The 18,769-nt window shown below is 43.9% G+C and overlaps 1 protein-coding gene across 1 annotated transcript; it reads left to right on the top strand.

The window, feature by feature from the left end:
• Positions 1–1,280: 1,280 nt before the first annotated feature.
• On the top strand, positions 1,281–17,177 carry LOC308661353 (vomeronasal type-2 receptor 26-like; the record flags this gene model as incomplete). Its single annotated transcript, XM_081316273.1, has 6 exons — positions 1,281–1,526; positions 11,261–11,805; positions 11,986–12,049; positions 13,607–13,801; positions 15,525–15,642; positions 16,267–17,177. The coding sequence occupies 6 exons, from the start codon at positions 1,281–1,283 to the stop codon at positions 17,175–17,177; spliced, it is 2,079 nt and encodes a 692-aa protein (XP_081172399.1).
• Positions 17,178–18,769: the final 1,592 nt, after the last annotated feature.

Genomic DNA, 18,769 nt, shown 5'->3' with positions numbered 1-18,769 from the left:
TCCCAAGAGGATAAGTTTCTTCTCACTCTAATTTTCATAATCATAGACTTTAAGACCTCTTCTGCTACTTCTTGCCTCTGATGTAAACATCACATTGAAGAAAGATGAAAGGGATCTTGCATCAGAAAAAGATAAATGCCACAGGTCAAGATCTGTCTGGCACAAGTTAAGGGATAGGCAGAGATTGTGGTCTTGAATGTACCTTTCTCTCCTTTCCAGGTGAATATTGCTTTGTCTCAGTCTGAAGGTGCTTTGAATTCTTCTAACTCTTCTTCTTGTTCATGTTTAGAAACAGGAAAGGCATTGATTCAATCCTATAAGTTATGGATCTTCTGCTTCTGATGCTGCTAGTATCTCAGGCAGCTTCTGTGAACCTTGGAATGAAATGCCCACTGAATGTTGACAGCCAGGATGGGGAAAAACCATGGAACTATTACAGGCCAGGAGACCATTTCATTGGTATAGTCACCACTGAAACAACATCATCAGCTAGAATGTTGCCTTTCAACATGGCTCCTTCTAGTCAGTCTCGCTCGTAAGTTATTCAGTCTGATGGAGTTGCATTCCCCCCATGTGTAGTTCTAACACTATTTCACTTACTCCTCCATTGTAGGGCCTCTCTAATTTCTTGAATCATTTTGATTTTCATGGCTCTCCTCTTTTGTCTTGTTTTGTGGAATATACTTGAATTCAAACATGTGGCAAATAAAACCTGAAACAAGTCTAGATTGTTTATGCATTCCAGTCTAATACTATATTCATCAAGGGGATACTGAGTTTGGTTAAAAGGAGTGACTGAGAGGGTTTTAGATGCCTCTGCCCAGCCTATTTCCATATTTATATAACTACTGATTGATATTCAATGCCTGATCCTTAGAAGATCAGAGGATGATTTCTTTTTACAGTTGATTTTCTGGTCACCTATGTAACATCCTGTTTATTTTATGGTGGTTCCACTTTAATGATTGAATGATTTTGAATACAGGCAGATGAATATTAGGACTTCTTCAAATAATGATGTGTTTATGATTCTTAACTGTGGTGGAGGACTATCTAAATCCCATCTTCTCCATGCCCATAAAAATTATCTGCGGATGGGTGGTGATCATGTGCCTTTGGCTTTAGTTCTGTATTGGCTTAAGACACAGTAGACATGTTGAGACCAAGAGGATTAAACTGAAAAAATGTTGTTTCTGTTGATGATGATGGTAATAACATGAACATTTTTCTACAGTAGGACAAATTATTTTAAACAGCTAATCCTGATGTTTGCACTTCAAATGGTCAACAAGAACCCCCAGTTTCTGCCCAATCTCACACTTGGCTACAACATCCACGACAACTATGTCAATGCTCTTGGCACTTCAGATGCCTTGATGGACATGCTCTCTACTGGACAAGCCAATGTTCCCAACTACAGCTGTGGAAGGAAGGAAAACCTTTTGGCTCTTGTTGATGGAGCTAAGAGGGAAACCTCCATTCAGATGTCAACATTAGTAGGCACCTACAAAGTCCCACAGGTTTGTGTGTATGTTTCTTCATCTGGTAAAGTTAGTAGGGAGGTTGTGGGTGGGCCATATATCCAGCCATATTTTGTCTATCATAGAGTGTAAGGACTGCAACAGACACTAAAGGCAGAAGACAGACAGAGCACATCAGTGAACACCAACTAGCAGTCAGAAGACACTTTGATTGGACACAGAGCCTCTCCTCACCTTCACAAGTGTGCAACAGAAGCCTGGAAAAGTAAGGGGAATGTTGTATGCTGTTTGCCCCCTTCCCACAGTGTATCCCAATCCATAGCCATGACACCTATGAAGGCCTTGGTGAAAAGCAGCTCTTGAATTACATAGATGTTGTACAGGACTCCTGTTTTTTTTCTGGGACTGCTAGATCTTTTGGTTTACTTAGGATATTTTGGACGGTTTTACTTGATTTGTGTGCTACAGTGATACCATATGGTTGTAATAGTTTGTTGGTGGTTTCTGAGATGTTTTTGATGTATGGCAGTCTAATCTTTCTCACAGCTTGTGTTAGTTGGGTGGTTAGGCACGTTTTGATAAAGTTGCGTGGATATCTACTTTATTGGAAAATGGTGTATAGATGATCTATTTCCTTTTTGTGATGTTCAGTGTTGCTGCAGTGTGTTTGTTCTTGTCTAAATGATATCCAATGAAGGAACCACCAAGACCAATTCCACCCACGCTGACTCGGCAAGCCCCCAGAATAAAAAATTGTGAGCAAACTTCACTTACTATTGTCTTTGGAAATGACATCACAGCCATAGATGGCTGTTTGATGATGAGCCAGTAGAATTAATTAACATTTTTCTTTTATATAGGGGTAGTTTTCTCTGAGACTGGATCTAAACTCCCTCTTCATCAAAAGTGCTGATTTAGAACAAGAGTATGGAAATTTACTACATAAAAAAACACCATATAAAATTCCAGCTTCCTTATCCCAATATATTAGTCTATAATCCCAAGGTTACTGAAATGCTCTTATGCAGAGCCAATATTTAGTACCTAAAATATATTACTGCTAAAACAAACAAAATCACAGCATCATAAAAGGATCTTATAGGTGGTGGATAAAAGGAATTTCAGCTGCTGCCTGAGAGATGATTTCTGAACCTGTGCACTTTTTTTCTTTTTCTAACATCAGGAAAAATGTTTAGTAGTCTAAAATTAAAGCTATGGAAAATAAGAGAACCCCCAACGTCTTTCTTTTAGAACAAACAAAATTTTAATTGAACACATCTTGGATTGTACAATTGACAAATTGCATCAAGATCTTTTGCACAGCTGGAGAATGAGCTAAAAAGAGTCCTAGTGGACAATCACTTCAATATGAGCCAGCAGTGTTCTGCAGCTGCCAAAAAAGCCAACACAGTGCTAGGCTGCATTAACAGAGGGATAGAATCAAGATCGCGTGAAGTACTAACACCACTTTACAATGCTTTGGTGAGGCCACACTTGGAATACTGTATCCAGTTTTGGTCACCATGATGTAAAAAAGATGTTGAGACTCTAGAAAGAGTACAGAGAAGAGCAACAAAGATGATTAGGGGACTGGAGGCTAAAACATATAGGGAACGGTTGCTGGAATTGGGTATGTGTAGTTTAATAAAGAGAAGGGTGAGGGGTGACATGATAGCAGTGTTCCAATATCTCAGGGGCTGCCACAAAGAAGAGGGAGCCAAGCTATTCTCCAAAGCACCTGAAAGCAGGACAAGAAGCAATGGATGGAAACTAGTCAAGGAGAGAAGCAACCTAGAACTAAGGAGAAACTTCCTGACAGTTAGAACAATTAACCAGTGGAACAACCTGCCTCCAGAAGTGGTGAATGCTCCAACAGTGGAAGTTTTTAAGAAGAGACTGGCCAGCCATTTGTCTGAAATGGTATAGGGTTTCCTGCCTGAGCAGGGGGTTGGACTAGATGACCTCCAAGGTCCCTTCCAACTTATTATTATTATTATTAAGATTGCTTCAGAAAAAATTATGGATATCAAAGCTGAGAATGATATGGCCATCCTCATTAAGATTGGCACACTGAAAGAGATGAGCCACTACAAATGGACCTTGTAAATTGCCAAGAATTTCAGTGTAAAAATATGTTAGCATGGTATTTACTCAAACAAGATTTGAGCAATTGGACCCAGTGGTTAGTTAGGGAAGATTTAGTCAAATTCCTTTTGCAGAAGATGCTTATATTTGCAGAACTCCAGAGACAGAAGAAATAACATTCTTCTTCATTCTCCAATTGTGTAAGGAAGAGAGAGATAGGTATCTTGGATTGTATAACAGACCAATGTCATATTGGGATCTTTGCATTAAACTAAAACCCACATTTTCTGTATGGTCAGAATTCAAAAATAACATATAATAGAGGCATTTATTTGAACAAAACAGTTCAGGTGATATCTGCATATGTGGGTCAATGACATTGTTGGTGAAGTTATCCCTTCAGTGGTATCCATTCAGTGGTTGGTGATTCTATGGGACAGGTCTCTCCACATCTTCTGATCTTGAACTAATTCTTTTGAGTTGTTTCATGCTTTGGCTGGTGTCAGCTTAGAAGGTGTCCAGCTGCCGTCTTCCTTGGTGGCCTGGTTTCCTTTTACTGCTAATGTGGTACAAAAATATGATTTGCATTTTTTATTCTTTTTTTCCTCTTGGCTTGTTTATTTTATTTGTATGTAAAGCCTTGTTACCCCTTCATGGATTACTGCCTTGTCGTGGCGAAGGGGCTCGCGTAATTCAATGAAGCTATGAGCTATGCTGTGCAGGGCCACCCAAGACGGAAAGGTCATAGCAGAGAGTTCTGACAAAACGTGATCCACTGGAGAAGGAAATGGCAACCCACTCCAGTATCTTTGCCATGAAAACCCTATGGACAGTACCAAAAGGCAAAACGATATGACGCTGGAAGATGAGCTCCTCAGGTCGGAAGGTGTCCAATATGCTACTGGGGAACAGCAGAGGGCTAGTACTAGTAGCGCCAGAAAGAATGAAGCGACTGGGCCAAAGCCGAAAGGACGCTCAGCTGTGGATATGTCTGGTGGTGAAAGGAAAGTCCAATGCTGTAAAGATTTTTTCTCCATAGGAACCTGGAATGTAAGATCCATGAATCAAGGAAAGCTGGATGTGGTCAAACAAGAGATGACAAGACTAAACATCGACATCTTAGGTATCAGCGAACTAAAATGGACAGGAATGGGTGAATTTAATTCAGATGACCATCAGATATAGTACTGCGGGCAAGAATCCCTCAGAAGAAATGGAGTAGCCTTCATAGTCAATAAAAAAGTAGGAAAAGCAATACTGGGATACAACCCTCAAAATGACAGAATGATCTCAGTTCGAATCCAAGGCAAACCATTCAATATCACAGTAGTCCAAGTCTATGCCCCAACCAGCGGTGCTGAAGAGGATGAAATTGACCGGTTCTATGAAGCCCTACAGCACCTTATAGAACTAACACCCAAAAATGATGTCCTTATCATCATGGGGGATTGGAATGCTAAAGTAGGAAGCCAAAAGATAACTGGAATAACAGGCAAGTTTGGCCTTGGAGTACAAAATGAACCAGGGCACAGGCTGATATAATTTTGTCAAGAGAATACGATGGTCATAGCAAACACTCTTTTCCAACAACCCAAGAGACGGCTTTACACATGGACATCACCAGACGGTCAACACAGAAATCAGATTGACTATATGCTCTGCAGCCAAAGATGGAGAAGCTCTATACAGTCAGTAAAAACAAGACCATGAGCTGACTGTGGCTCAGACCATGAGCTTCTTGTTGCAAAGTTTAGGCTTAAACTGAAGAAAGTAGGGAAAAGTGCTAGGCCAGTCAGGTATGAATTAAATCATATCCCTATTCAATATACAGTAGAAGTGACAAATAGATTTAAGGAATTAGATCTGATAGACAGAGTGTCTGAAGAACTATGGACAGAGGTTCGCAACATTGTACAACAGGTAGCAACCAAAACCATCCCAAAGAAAAAGAAATGCAAGAAAGCAAAATGGCTGTCTGAGGAAGCTTTGCAAATAGCTGAGGAAAGGAGGGAAGCGAAAGGCAAGGGAGAAAAAGAAAGATATGCCCAATTAAATGCAGAATTCCAAAGAATAGCTAGAAGAGATAAGAATGCCTTCTTAAATGAACAATGCAAAGAAATAGAAGAAAACAATAGAACAGGGAGGACTAGAGATCTTTTCAAGAATTTTTTTTATTTTTTATTTTTTATTAGATTTATATACCGCCCTTTCCCGAAGGACTCAGGGCGGTTTACAGGGTATTTAAAACAACCAGTACAAAAGTTAAAAACAAATTAAAAAAGATTAAATCATCCCTAAAATTAAAAACCCCAGTTAAAAATTCTCAGCCTGGGCCGGAGAGCTCAAAGAGCCAGGTCTTCAGGTCCCGGCAAAATGTGCGAAGGTTGGGGGCAGTCCTAAGCTCCATGGGCAGCTGGTTCCAGAGGGCAGGCGCACCCACAGAGAAGGCCCTTCCCCTGGGTGTTATCCGCCGACAATCTTTTATCGGCGGCACCCTGAGATGACCCTCCCTGTGGGAGCGCACTGGACGAAGGGAGCTTGATGCTGGCAGCAGGTGTTCCCTCAGATATCCCGGACCCAAGCCATTCAGGGCTTTATAGGTCATCACCAGCACCTTGAATCTCACCTGGAGGGCAACCGGAAACCAATGCAGCTTGTGGAGTAGAGGTTTTACATGGGAGTATCGGGAAACCCCCATCACAACTTGCGCGGCCGCATTCTGCACCAGCTGAAGCCTCCGAGTGGTCCTCAAGGGTAGCCCCATGTAGAGAGCGTTGCAGTAGTCTAGACGGGAGGTCACGAGCGCATGAGTGACTGTGCGTAGGGCATCTCGGTCCAGATAGGGTCGCAACTGGCGCACCAGCCAAACCTGGGCAAAAGCCCTCCTGGTCACGGCTCCTATATGATCTTCAAAATTGAGCCGTGAATCCAGGAGGACGCCCAAGTTGCGAGCCCTATCAACGGGGGGTAACATCTCACCCCCCATTGTTAAAGGTGGAATAATCTGGTTAACCCAAGATGCCGATATGCACAGCCACTCAGTCTTGGCAGGATTGAGACGAAGCCTGTTTCTCCCCATCCAGACCTGGACCGCCTCCAGGCAACGGGACATCACGGCGAGGGCATCGCTGGGTTTGTTCGGGGTGAAGAAAAACAATTGGGTATCATCAGTGTACTGATGATACCCCACCCCGAAACCACGAATGATCTCACCCAGTGGCTTCATGTAGATGTTGAACAGGAGGGGAGAGAGAACCGACCCCTGAGGAACTCCACAAACGAGATGCCTCGGGGTGGATCTCTGCCCTCCAGTCAACACCGACTGCGAGCGGCCCAGGAGATAGGAGGAGAACCACCGTAAAATGGTGCCTCCCACTCCCAACCCCCTGAGACGCCACAGAAGGATACCATGGTCGATGGTATCGAAAGCCGCTGAGAGATCTAATAGGACTAGGAGAAGAGGAGCAACCCCTGTCCCGAGCCCGCCAGAGGTCATTCACCAGCGCAACCAATGCCGTCTCCATGCTGTGCCCAGGCCTGAAACCCGATTCGTACGGGTCCAGATAATCAGTTTCCTCCAGGAACAGAGGAAGCTGATGCGCCACCACACTCTCAACAACCTTCGCCAAAAAGCGAAGGTTGGAGACTGGACGATAGTTATTTAAAACAGCCGGGTCCAGGACAAACCTTTTGAGGAGGGGTCTCACCACCGCCTCCTTCAAGGTGGCGGGGAAGACACCCTCCTTCAAAGAAGCAGTTATTACTTCCTGGAACCAGCGTCGTGTCCCTTCCCGAGCTGCATAAACCAGCCAGGAGGGGCACGGATCCAACAAACAGGTGGTGGAGCTCAGCCTCCCCATGATCCTGTCCACATCATCAGGGGAAACAGGATCGAACTCAGTGCAGATAACATGCTCAAGACCGTCCGATTCCTCCATGTCAGACTCCACCCAGTCAGAGTCCAAGCCGGCCCGGATCTGAGCGATTTTGTCCGTCAGATGATGACTAAACTCCTCGGCCCATCCCTGTAAGGGATCCTCCCTCACCTCCTGATTAAGAAGGGAGCGAGTCACCCTAAACAGGGTGGCCGGGTGATTATCTGCAGACGCGATGAGGGCAGCGAAGTAATTAGCCCTCGCCGTCCTCATCGCAGCAAAATAAGACCTGATAAAGGTTCTTAACTGCAATCAGTCAGATTCGGAATGGCTGGACCTCCAACTGCTCTCTAGACCCCGTCTCCGACGCTTCATCTCCCAGAGCTCCGCAGAAAACCATGGAGCCCAACGGGATCTGCGACGGGTCAGAGGTCGCAAGGGTACGACACAGTTGAGTGCCTCAGTGGCCGCCCTTTCCCAGGCATCCACCAAGGCATCAACTGGGCTGTGAGTGAGGGCGATAGGTATAGACCCAAGCACCATCTGGAATCGTTCAGGGTCCATTAGGTGCCCGGGGCGGAACCATTTAGTTGGTTCCGCTGCCCAGCGGCGGGGGGTGGCATAATGGAAGACCAGCCGCAGGAGATGATGGTCGGACCATGACAGGGGAATAACGTCCGGTAAACCCCCTCCTAAATCATCCAACCACTGTCCAGAAAGGAACACCAAGTTGAGAGTGTGACCCCCCACATGAGCTGGGCCTTGAATTACCTGGGTCAGGTCCATGGCTGTCATGGAAGCCATGAACTCCCGAGCTAACTCTGATGACCCTCCCAGGGAAGGCAGGTTGAAGTCACGCAGCAGTATAAGCCTGGGGAACTCCACCGCCAACCCTGAGAGGGTGTCGAGCAGCTCAGGCAGAGCTGTTGCCATACAGCTGGGCGCCAGGTATGTAAGCAACAAGCTCATCTGAACCCGAGAACCACATCTCAGGAGGAGGGACTCACTCCCGCCAATCTGGACAATGGTGGTCTCCCATGGACATAAAGTCTCCCTGATAACCACCGCCACCCCACCGCCCCTACCCTGAGCCCGTGGCTGGTGTAGCACATGGAAACCTGGGGGGCATAACTCGGTCAGAGGGACCCCACCTCCGAGCCCAACCAGGTTTCCGTAATACATGCCAGATCCGCACGTTCCTCCTCGATCAAGTCATGAACGAGGGGAGCCTTATTAACAACGGATCTGGCATTAAAATAAACCAGCCTAAGCTCAGGGGCCTGATCACCCTCACCCCCAGGCAAAAGGGTGCTAACCAGAGGGTCGGAGCGCGTCACCGCTCGCAAGCAGCGGGGGCGCGATCCCAGATGTCAATATGGCCCTCCGTGCACACACCTGCTGCCATTCCCTATTGTCGTGGGGATTTGAAGCCCCACCCCAACACATCCAGAACCAGCTGCCTCTGACCCAAACCTCGTCCCTCCAGGACCCCAAACCGGCCCGGACTGAGTGCCGGTTAATAATTCCCTCCCCTCCCTCACCCTCCGTAACCTATTAAAATAACCGGCTAAAAAGTGAATCAGAGGCCTCTTAATACGTCTCTGCTCGAGGCCCCTATCTAAGCCCAGCCACCTCTCGGGGTCCCAACAATTGGGCCCGTCATTAAGGGGAGTGTAGAAAAGGGCAGCGGGTCGAACCCAGGAGGGAGAAACCCCCCTGAGGGCATACAAGTCGGCTCCAGAGTAGTGCAAGGGAGCCATACAATAATAAAAGATGTCCGCATAGGGCTGATGTTAATAATGGGTGGATTGATGGTATTGATAGCAAAAGTCCGGTAGATGTATCACAGTCCAATTAGTCCAACTCAGCTCTCACCTGGGGTGGAGACCCCAACCATTCTGAGGTATCTAGCCTGTCATGGACAAAATGAGGAATCCCGGGGTATAAATAGGAGAGATGAAAGGAACGTTTCATGCAAAAATGGGCATGATAAAGGACCAAAAAGGCAGGGACCTAACAGAGGCAAAAGAGATTACGAAGAGGTGGCAAAATTACACAGAAGAACTATACAAGAATGAGCTTAATGTCCCTGACAATCACAATGAGGTGGTCACTGACCTCGAGCCAGACATCCTAGAATGTGAAGTGAAGTGGGCCTTAGAAAAGCTGAGCAACAACAAAGCTAGTGGAGGTGACAGTATTCCAGCTGAGCTATTCAAAATCTTAAAAGACGATGCAGTAAAAGTGCTACACTCAATATGCCAGCAAATTTGGAAAACTCAACAGTGGCCACAGGATTGGAAAAGATCAGTTTACATTCCAATTCCAAAGAAAGGCAGTGCCAAAGAATGTTCAAACTATCGCACCATTGCACTCATTTCGCATGCTAGTAAAGTTATGCTTAAAATCCTACAAGCTAGACTCCAGCAGTATGTGGATCGAGAACTACCAGAAGTACAGGCAGGATTTCGAAGAGGCAGAGGAACTAGAGATCAAATTGCTAACATACGCTGGATCATGGAGAAAGCTAGAGAGTTCCAGAAAAACATCTACTTCTGCTTCATTGACTATGCTAACGCCTTTGATTGTGTGGATCATAACAAACTGTGGCAAGTCCTTAAAGAGATGGGCGTACCAGATCATCTTATTTGTCTCTTGAGAAACCTATATGCGGGCCAAGAAGCAACAGTGAGAACTGGACACGGAACCACTGATTGGTTCAAAATTGGGAAAGGAGTCCGGCAAGGCTGTATACTGTCGCCTTGCCTATTTAACTTATATGCAGAGCACATCATGAGAAAGGCAGGGCTAGATGAATCAAAAGTTGGAATTAAGATTGCCGGAAGAAACATCAACAACCTAAGATATGCAGATGATACCACTCTAATGGCAGAAAGTGAAGAGGAACTAAAGAGCCTCTTGTTGCGAGTGAAGAAGGAGAGTGCAAATGTTGGGTTGAAACTAAACATTAAGAAAACCAAGATCATGGCATCTGGCCCTCTCAATTCCTGGCAAATAGATGGGGAAGAAATGGAGGTAGTGACAGATTTTATTTTCCTGGGCTCCAAGATCACTGCAGATGGGGACTGTAGCCAAGAAATTAAAAGACGCTTGCTCCTTGGGAGGAAAGCCATGGCAAATCTAGACAGCACACTAAAAAGCAGAGACATCACCCTGTCAACAAAAGTGCGTATAGTCAAGGCTATGGTCTTCCCAGTTGCAATGTATGGCAGTGAAAGCTGGACCATAAGAAAGGCTGAGCGCCAAAGAATTGAAACCTTTGAACTATGGTGCTGGAGAAGACTCCTGCAAGTCCCTTGGACTGCAAGGCGATCAAACCGGTCAGTCCTAGAGGAGACCAACCCTGACTGCTCTTTAGAAGGCCAGATCCTGAAGCTAAAACTCAAATACTTTGGCCACCTAAGGAGAAGGAAGGACTCACTGGAGAAGAGCCTAATGCTGGGAAAGATTGAGGGCAATAGAAGAAGGGGACGACAGAGAATGAGGTGGCTGGATGGAGTCACTGAAGCAGTAGGCGTGAGCTTAAATGGACTCCAGAAGATGGTAGAGGACAGGAAGGCCTGGAGGAACATTGTCCATAGGGTCGCGATGGGTCGGACACGACTTTGCAACTAACAACAACAAAAGCCTTGTTAATGTTCTGTATTTTATATGCTGTGTCTTGATATGGTTTAGTAATTAACAATATATATTATTCTAATATGTTCATGAGTATAGCAACTTTGATTTATTAAAATCTAGTATTTTGGACCTGATTTGACCCCAAATGTAGCATAACATTCTTCATTGCTTTTGCAGATCAGTGATGCAATTGTTTCAGAGGCTCTCAATGATAAAAGTCAATTCCCTTTTTTTCACCGGATCCTCCCTAAAAAAGGGATCACGTATCCAGCAATTGTCCAGCTGCTCCTCCATTTCAGATGGACCTTGATTGGGCTTTTTACTTCAGACACAGAGGAGGGAGAGAATTTCATGAGGACCTTTACTCCTATGCTTGTCAGGAACGGAATTTGTGTTGTTATCTCACAACAATTCTCAGCAACTGGACATACAGAACCTCTCAGGGGTACCGTCTCTAAGTGGAGACAAGTCAATGTCTTTGTGAACTACATAGAAACTGTTAACGTTTGGGACAGAATTCATACTTTCCAGTTAACATTTAAAGGTATGCCAGGACCCATTGAAGGGAAAGTCTGGATTGTGGAAAGCATTGAATATGTGGTGTTGGCACGGTGGGACCTCTGCAGATATGTCCATAGTATTTCGAGCTTTGCTTTTCAGGAAAAAAAGAGGCCAAAAGGTGATCCTTTTGAAACCAAACTCTTTGTACAAATGGAAGATCGGTATTTTCACTGTTCTTTTTCAAAGCACATTTTTTCTGCCAAAGGTCGGAAAAGATGCACCCAGAAGGCACCACTGGAGCCTGGAGAGGAAAGGAGGAGTATATGGATCCCATTTCATCTCCATTTGCACAGTGTTATTAAGACTCTGGCCTATGCCTTGAAAGCCGCGTATTCTTCCAGATCCAGGAGGAGAAGCAAGAATGCCGAGGAGAGGTCGGGGGCTCTGAGGCTGCAGCCATGGCAGGTATGGAGTCCCTACTGGGATCCATGAAACTCTTAAGGGAGAGGGAGAGGAACCTTCTCAACCTCTTTGTGCTTCAAAAGGCCAACAGCTTGGTCAATCTAAACACTCAGGAAATAAAGTTGTGGGCATGGGAGACAAGAGATTTTGGCTTTATCCTTGGCAAGACCAAATGGATTAAGCCCCATGGATCTTCAAGATCTGGTAATTTAATGTCTTTAGTTGTGAATAGTGTTGCACTACCCCTGAAAGACCTGGTCCATAATTTTAGGATTCTCCTGGACTTACAACTCCTACTTGAAAGAGGTTCCTGTGGGCCCCATCAGTCAAGGAATTTTGGCTGGCAGAGTCCAGGAAAAGAACATTTTCTATGATGGATGCTGTCCTTTGCAACTTCCTTTCCCCTGAAATGAGATCCATAGCCACCCTTCTGACCTTCCCTTAGGGCCTGAGGACTGGTTTTGCCAGGGGGCTTGGGACCCTCCAGCGGGGTGTATCATGCTGGAGGTGGTTGACAGATTAAAAGATATCCCACTTGCTTCTCATGCTTCTCTGGCAGATGTCTTCTCAGTTAACAACAACAACAACAACAATAATAATAAGTTGGAAGGGACGTTGGAGGTCATCTAGTCCAAACACCTGTTCAGGCAGGAAAAACTATACCATTTCAGACAAATGATTGTCCAGTCTCTTTTTAAAAACTTCCAGTGTTGGAGCATTCACAGCTTCTGGAGGCAGGTTGTTCCACTGGTTAATTGTTGTAACTGTCAGGAAGTTTCTCCTTAGTTCTAGTTTGCTTCTCTCTTTGATTAGTTTCCATCCGTTGCTTCTAGGTTGGACTGTTTTTTCCCTATGTGTAAAATACAGATGCAAAAAATGAGTTGAATAGTTCTGCTTTCTCCCTGTTGCTTGTCACCTTCTTGCTACTGCCACTAGTCAATCAATCATTTCCTTAACTTTTTTCTTGTTTTTTACATGTTGAAAGGTGCTTTTTTTGGTTATTTTTGACATTTGTTGCAAGCCTTAGTTCATTTTGAGCCTTAGCTTTCCTCACTTTATCTTTGCAGGCTTGGGCTATTTGCTGATATTCTGCCTTATGTCAACGCTGCTAACATCGGATGTTCTTGCTTTGACAACAGATGAAATTGCAGCCATTTTCTCTATGCTTTTAGAAACAGTTGGTGCTGGGAGGGGGGATTGGGATGAGAGTACAGTTAGCCGTAATAATAATAACTCTGCTGTGGGAATCCAAGGACAAACTAGGTCCAGAGCTGATAATGTTTGGCTGTCTGGAGAGCTGGGGAGAAAGCCTGCGCTTCAAGCTAATTGGGGAATGTGATTTATGACTATTTATTGGGGGTGGGAATTGTATTTGTTGCTTTGTATCCAGGGGAGGGGAATTTAGTTTTTAGGTTCAACTATGTAGTGCTGATACTTTGTTTCCTGAATGAAAGATTCTTTAAGATTCATACATGGGAAAAATCTGGTGGTGTCAGAAACAAACGTTTTTACTTTTAAAATCCCTGGATGTTTCCATTCCAGTTCCATCCCTTTCTGCAGAAGAATGAATTCTATAATCTTTCCCATTGGAAGCTCTACCTGGACCAAAATGGAGAAATAACCGCAGATATGGACATCCAGTGCTTGGTGTTTTCGTCCAGTATGAGATTGATCAAAAGGAAATTGGGAAGTATTGAAAGACAGAGACTTATTATAAACGAAAGGGCTCTTCGATTGCTAAAGTTGCTCAACAGGGTAGGTAAAATGTTGTGGTGTTCTCTCTTTTTTCTAAAAATTAGGAATCATTTCAAGTGAGTTAATTCTAGTCACCATGGTGAATGATCTTCACTGGAAGTTCAATGTATGCAGGAGAAAACATTCACTTTTCTTAGACTGCTTGGAAGGGGGAGGGCTGCAGTAGTATTCACAAAGGTGTCCCTCAGATGCTATGATATGGAATAGTCTTTTAAACTGATTCAGCCATGTTTGACATCAGATGTTGTGTCATTATTCTTTAGGAAACATATCGCGGTTCTTTTTGTATCTCTTCTATAATTCAGAATCTCCTTCAAAAATGGTAAGAAACTCTCAATTGCTGGCATTTGTGTTGTGAATAGACACTGGTTCTTTTAACTAGTGTCTTCACTAAGGTTTGGACTGAATGAGATGAATATAATCATAACTGGTTGGAAGTCTTGTTAAGATGCAGATCTGAAAGACAAATAAATAAATATAAACCTTTATTGTCAAAGTACAACATGTGTACATTGAAGTTGTGTCCGACCCATCACGACCCCATGGACAATGTTCCTACAGGCCTTCCTGTCCTCTACCATCTTCTGGAGTCCATTTAAGCCTTGGTGGAGCAGTGGGCTAATGCCTCCTTAAGTAACACCAGCTGCCTGCAATTAGTGCAGGTTCGCATCCCACCAGGCTCAAGGTTGACTCAGCCTTCCATCCTTCCGAGGTAGGTAAAATGAGGACCCAGATTGTTGGGGGCAATTAAGCTGACTTTGTAATAATGCCGCTTGGGGTGTGTGTGAAAGCCCCAAATAAGCAGGCATATACATAGAATGAAGGCTACTGCTAAGTTTGTAAAGCCGCCCTGAGTCTTCGGAGAAGGGCGGGATATAAATGGAATTAAAATAAAATAAATAAATAAACTGAAGGACAGTTTTGAACTACTGTCAAAAGGGATTGGCTTTGCAATGTTTTATATACACCGGAAGAAACTTTTTCAAATTCAGTTAGTCAGAAATGTCTTTCTTCATTAGAGATTTGTTGTATTTTAACAAATCTAATAGAATAAAAATGTATTATAATAATATTTTTCCCTAAAATTTAATATAAGTTCATCATACTTTATAATCATGGATATATAAAGAATGGAAGAATGCATCTTAATGCAGCCATGAAGAGGAACCAACTTTGTTGTTGTTAGTTGTGAAGTTGTGTCCGACCCATCACGACCCCATGGACAATGTTCCTCCAGGCCTTCCTGTCCTCTACCATCTTCTGGAGTCCATTTAGGCTCATGCCTACTGCTTCAGTAACTCCATCCAGCCACCTCATTCTCTGTCGTCCCCTTCTTCTCTTGCCCTCAACCTTTCCCAGCATTAGGCTCTTCTCCAGTGAGTCCTTCCTTCTCATTAGGTGGCCAAAGTATTTGAGTTTCAGGAACCAACTAGTTGTTATTTCATTCTAAAATCATTTCTCCGTTCCTTCCTTCCACACTATATTAAGTAGAAAAGTCCTTTATTGCCATGAGAAATGCCAGAAGTGAAAGGCAGGAACTATATGAATCTTTCATTGTATCTCCTGCAATCACTTGGAACTAGTTAGAGAATTCATATTTTGTTCAAGTGAAGCCCAGGGAGAGGACTCAGCTGAACTTCATGTCTACCTCCATTTTCCATGGATGCTTAGTCCAGACACATTTTCTTTGGCATTCCTTTTTTTCTCTCCTTAGCCTTTGCCTCAGTCCAAATGTGTGGAAAGTTGTCATCCTGGATTTGTCAAGCGGGCTCGAGAAGGAGAGCCAGTTTGCTGCTATGACTGTGTTCCTTGTCCAGAAGGGACCATCTCCACTCAGGAAGGTGGGTGACACCAAAGAAAAGGGCAGATTTGCGGGATTCCTCTAGAGCATTTTTATGGAAGTCAATGCCAAAGGATATGTTAAAGGTCAAATGTTATTTGTTTATTTTGAAACTGCACAATTTTTTTACCTAAAAGGAGGAATAGCCAAAAGACTTTGAAGGAGGGGCTGGACAGAGATGGGAGTGTATGACGTTTGGGGCGTGTTTTACTACGGCCAAAGAAAATATCTCTTCTGCTTTTTATTTTGGATCTCTTTCCACCTTTATCTTTTTATGAATATCTGAATTCTTTGAAGTTTGAGGAATTATCTTAGGTCCACCCTCTAGAAGAATCTTTGCAATTTATTCTATATAGGTCTCCCCTTCAGCATCACTAGAAAGAATTGCTGGTCCACAGTGAGGTGATGTGTATAGTTATGGGTGCACCTCCTTACATGAGTGTTACCACTTTTTTACTATTTTGCTTTTTTTTTTTTACAAAAAAACAACAACAATATTTCTGTGGAGTCGTTAGCAGATACCTCTTAGAAAATCCTCCTAGTATCAATTGTTTTCCAAAGAAGTTATTTCTTGAAAAATGAAATGATAGAATATTAAAGAAATGCTTCTTTTGGTGTTTTGCAGATACAGAAACATGCACCAAGTGTCCTGATGACAAACATCCAAATAAGGATCGTATCCAATGTAACCCCAAAGTTATATCCTTCCTGTCTTACGAAGAAAATCTGGGCATCATCCTGTTGTCTTTAACCCACCTCTTGTTCCTAAGTACAATGTTTGTGTTAATCATATTCATTAAATACCGAGAAACTCCCATTGTCAAAGCCAACAACCGGGACCTCTCTTACATCCTCCTGGTCTCCCTCCTGCTCTGCTTCTTGTCTTCTTTTCTCTTCATTGGTCAACCAAGGAGAGCCACCTGCCTTCTCCGACAAACGGTGTTCAGCATCGTCTTCTCAGTTGCCATTTCTTCTCTTTTGGCCAAAACAATCACAGTGGTACTGGCTTTCTTGGCCACAAAACCAGGAAACCGAGCGAAGAGGTGGTTGGGTAAGAGCTTGGCCTATTCCATCATCCTTTCTTGTTCTGCTGTGCAAATTTTCATTTGTTCCATCTGGCTGGGAGTGTCTCTCCCATTTCCTGACTCTGACTTCCACTCTCAGCCTGGAGTGATCATTCTGCAATGCAACGAAGGCTCTGTTGTCATGTTCTACATCACCCTCTGCTACATGGGCTTCTTAGCTGCCATTTGCTTCACGGTGGCCTTCCTAGGCAGGAAACTCCCTGGGGCCTTCAATGAAGCCAAGCTGATCACTTTCAGCATGATGGTCTTCTGCAGTGTCTGGGTGACTTTTGTGCCCACCTACCTGAGCACCAAAGGGAAATACATGGTGGCTGTTCAGGTCTTCTCCATCTTGGCCTCCAGTGCTGGTCTTCTGGGCTGCATCTTCATCCCCAAGTGTTACATAATCATTCTGAGGCCAGACCTGAATCAAAAGGAGCAGCTCACGACCAGAAGAAATGTAGAAATCTAGAGACAGGGGAATGTCAACTCTCAACATGTTCCATGTTCAGATCACTGAAGGGACACTGGCAGATAAGATTGTGAGGAAAGTTAATCCTTGGAGTAATGGGACAGTATTGACAAGGTGGAAAAACTACAGAAGGATTGCATGTGGCAACCTTGACATCCTTTTTTCTCAGTACATTTTACCAAAAGTGCTATGGCAAATGTAACCAATATGTCTCGTTTTATTTAGACTATAACTCTTTATTGAGGATAGTAACAGTAGATGGGTGGGAAAATAACTTGAAGCTTACTAATTATGAATACTCATGATAACCCATATTAAATATCCATATCTATTATTATTGTTTTATCCTTCTTCCCTGAAATGTATCAATATTGAGTGAATTCTTTTGTCTACAGGGTTTCCTCCCACTATTTTCTGGAAGGAAATTCCTCCACTGTCCACTGACTAAAGAATAAGTGCAGTGAGCCTTGATTATTGGGGTTTTTGGGGTCCTGTATTTGTTTCTACAGAAACTGGTGTCAGCCATGAGATTCAAGTCTTCCTGCTGCTCCCAGGGCCAATAGGTGGGGTGTCCTGTAGGGTGGAGATTGATCGCATGTCCTCCTCCAAATAATGTCACCATTTAGGAGGCTGTGTAAGGCAACTTGTGTGTCAAAATCCATGTTTCTGGTGAGGTTTGTGGTCTCATGTTCACATTCCATCTGAGAAATGACTGGAGGTGTCCAGAAAGCAAAGTGGAATTTTGCTTAGGAGGGGTGAGAGTGACCTTTCTCTGTCAAGCAAATTCTGACCCCGAGGTTCTGTTCAAACTGCCTTTTTCCTATTTCTTAATGTATGAATTTCCTGCTGTGGACCAAGGCTGGGAGTTGATCTACTGCCTTCACTCCTCCCTCTAGAGGCTGTGAAAGAAAGGCAGCATATGAAATTGAAAGGAATCATAAATAGCTGTTCCTCCTCCATTGGGACACGGTGGCTCAGTGGGTTAGGATGCTGAGCTTGTCGATCAGAAGGTCAGCAGTTTGGCGGGTCGAATCCTGAGTGCCGCATAACAGAGTGAGCGCCTGTTACTCATCCCAGCTTCTGCCAACCTAGCAGTTCAAAATCACGTAAAAATGCAAGTAGAAAAATAGGGACCACTACGGTGGGAAGGTAACAGCGTTCCGTGTGCCTTTGGTGTCTAGTCATGCCGGCCACATGACCACGGAGATGTCCTCGGACAAGCGCTGGCTCTTCGGCTTTGAAACGGAGATGAGTCGGAAACGACTAGCACACATGTGCGGGGGAACCTTTACTTTTACCTTTTACCTCCATTGAAGAGAAACATCCCGAGGCATGAATCCAAGGACTACAATAATCAATGCAGGGAAGGAAATACCCTCCAATTCCACACATGGACAAAGATCATACAGATAAGTAAATGGAATATCTAATGAAGATGATCTTCTAAAGCTGAATGTCAAGGTGTTGCCTAATCATTCCATTGTGAAGAAAACGTTTGGGAATCTATAAAGACAAAGATTCAGTGACAAGAAATTTACCATTGACAGAATATCATTTCCACAGAGAGATTCCAAAAAGTGATGCATTAGAAT

The sequence above is a fragment of the Vipera berus genome (genome assembly GCF_964194415.1).
Source record: "Vipera berus genome assembly, chromosome: 2".
In the NCBI taxonomy this organism is placed as follows: domain Eukaryota; kingdom Metazoa; phylum Chordata; class Lepidosauria; order Squamata; family Viperidae; genus Vipera; species Vipera berus.
The sequence above is the reverse complement of the archived record's forward strand: the minus strand, read 5'-3'. Positions and strand labels throughout refer to the sequence as shown.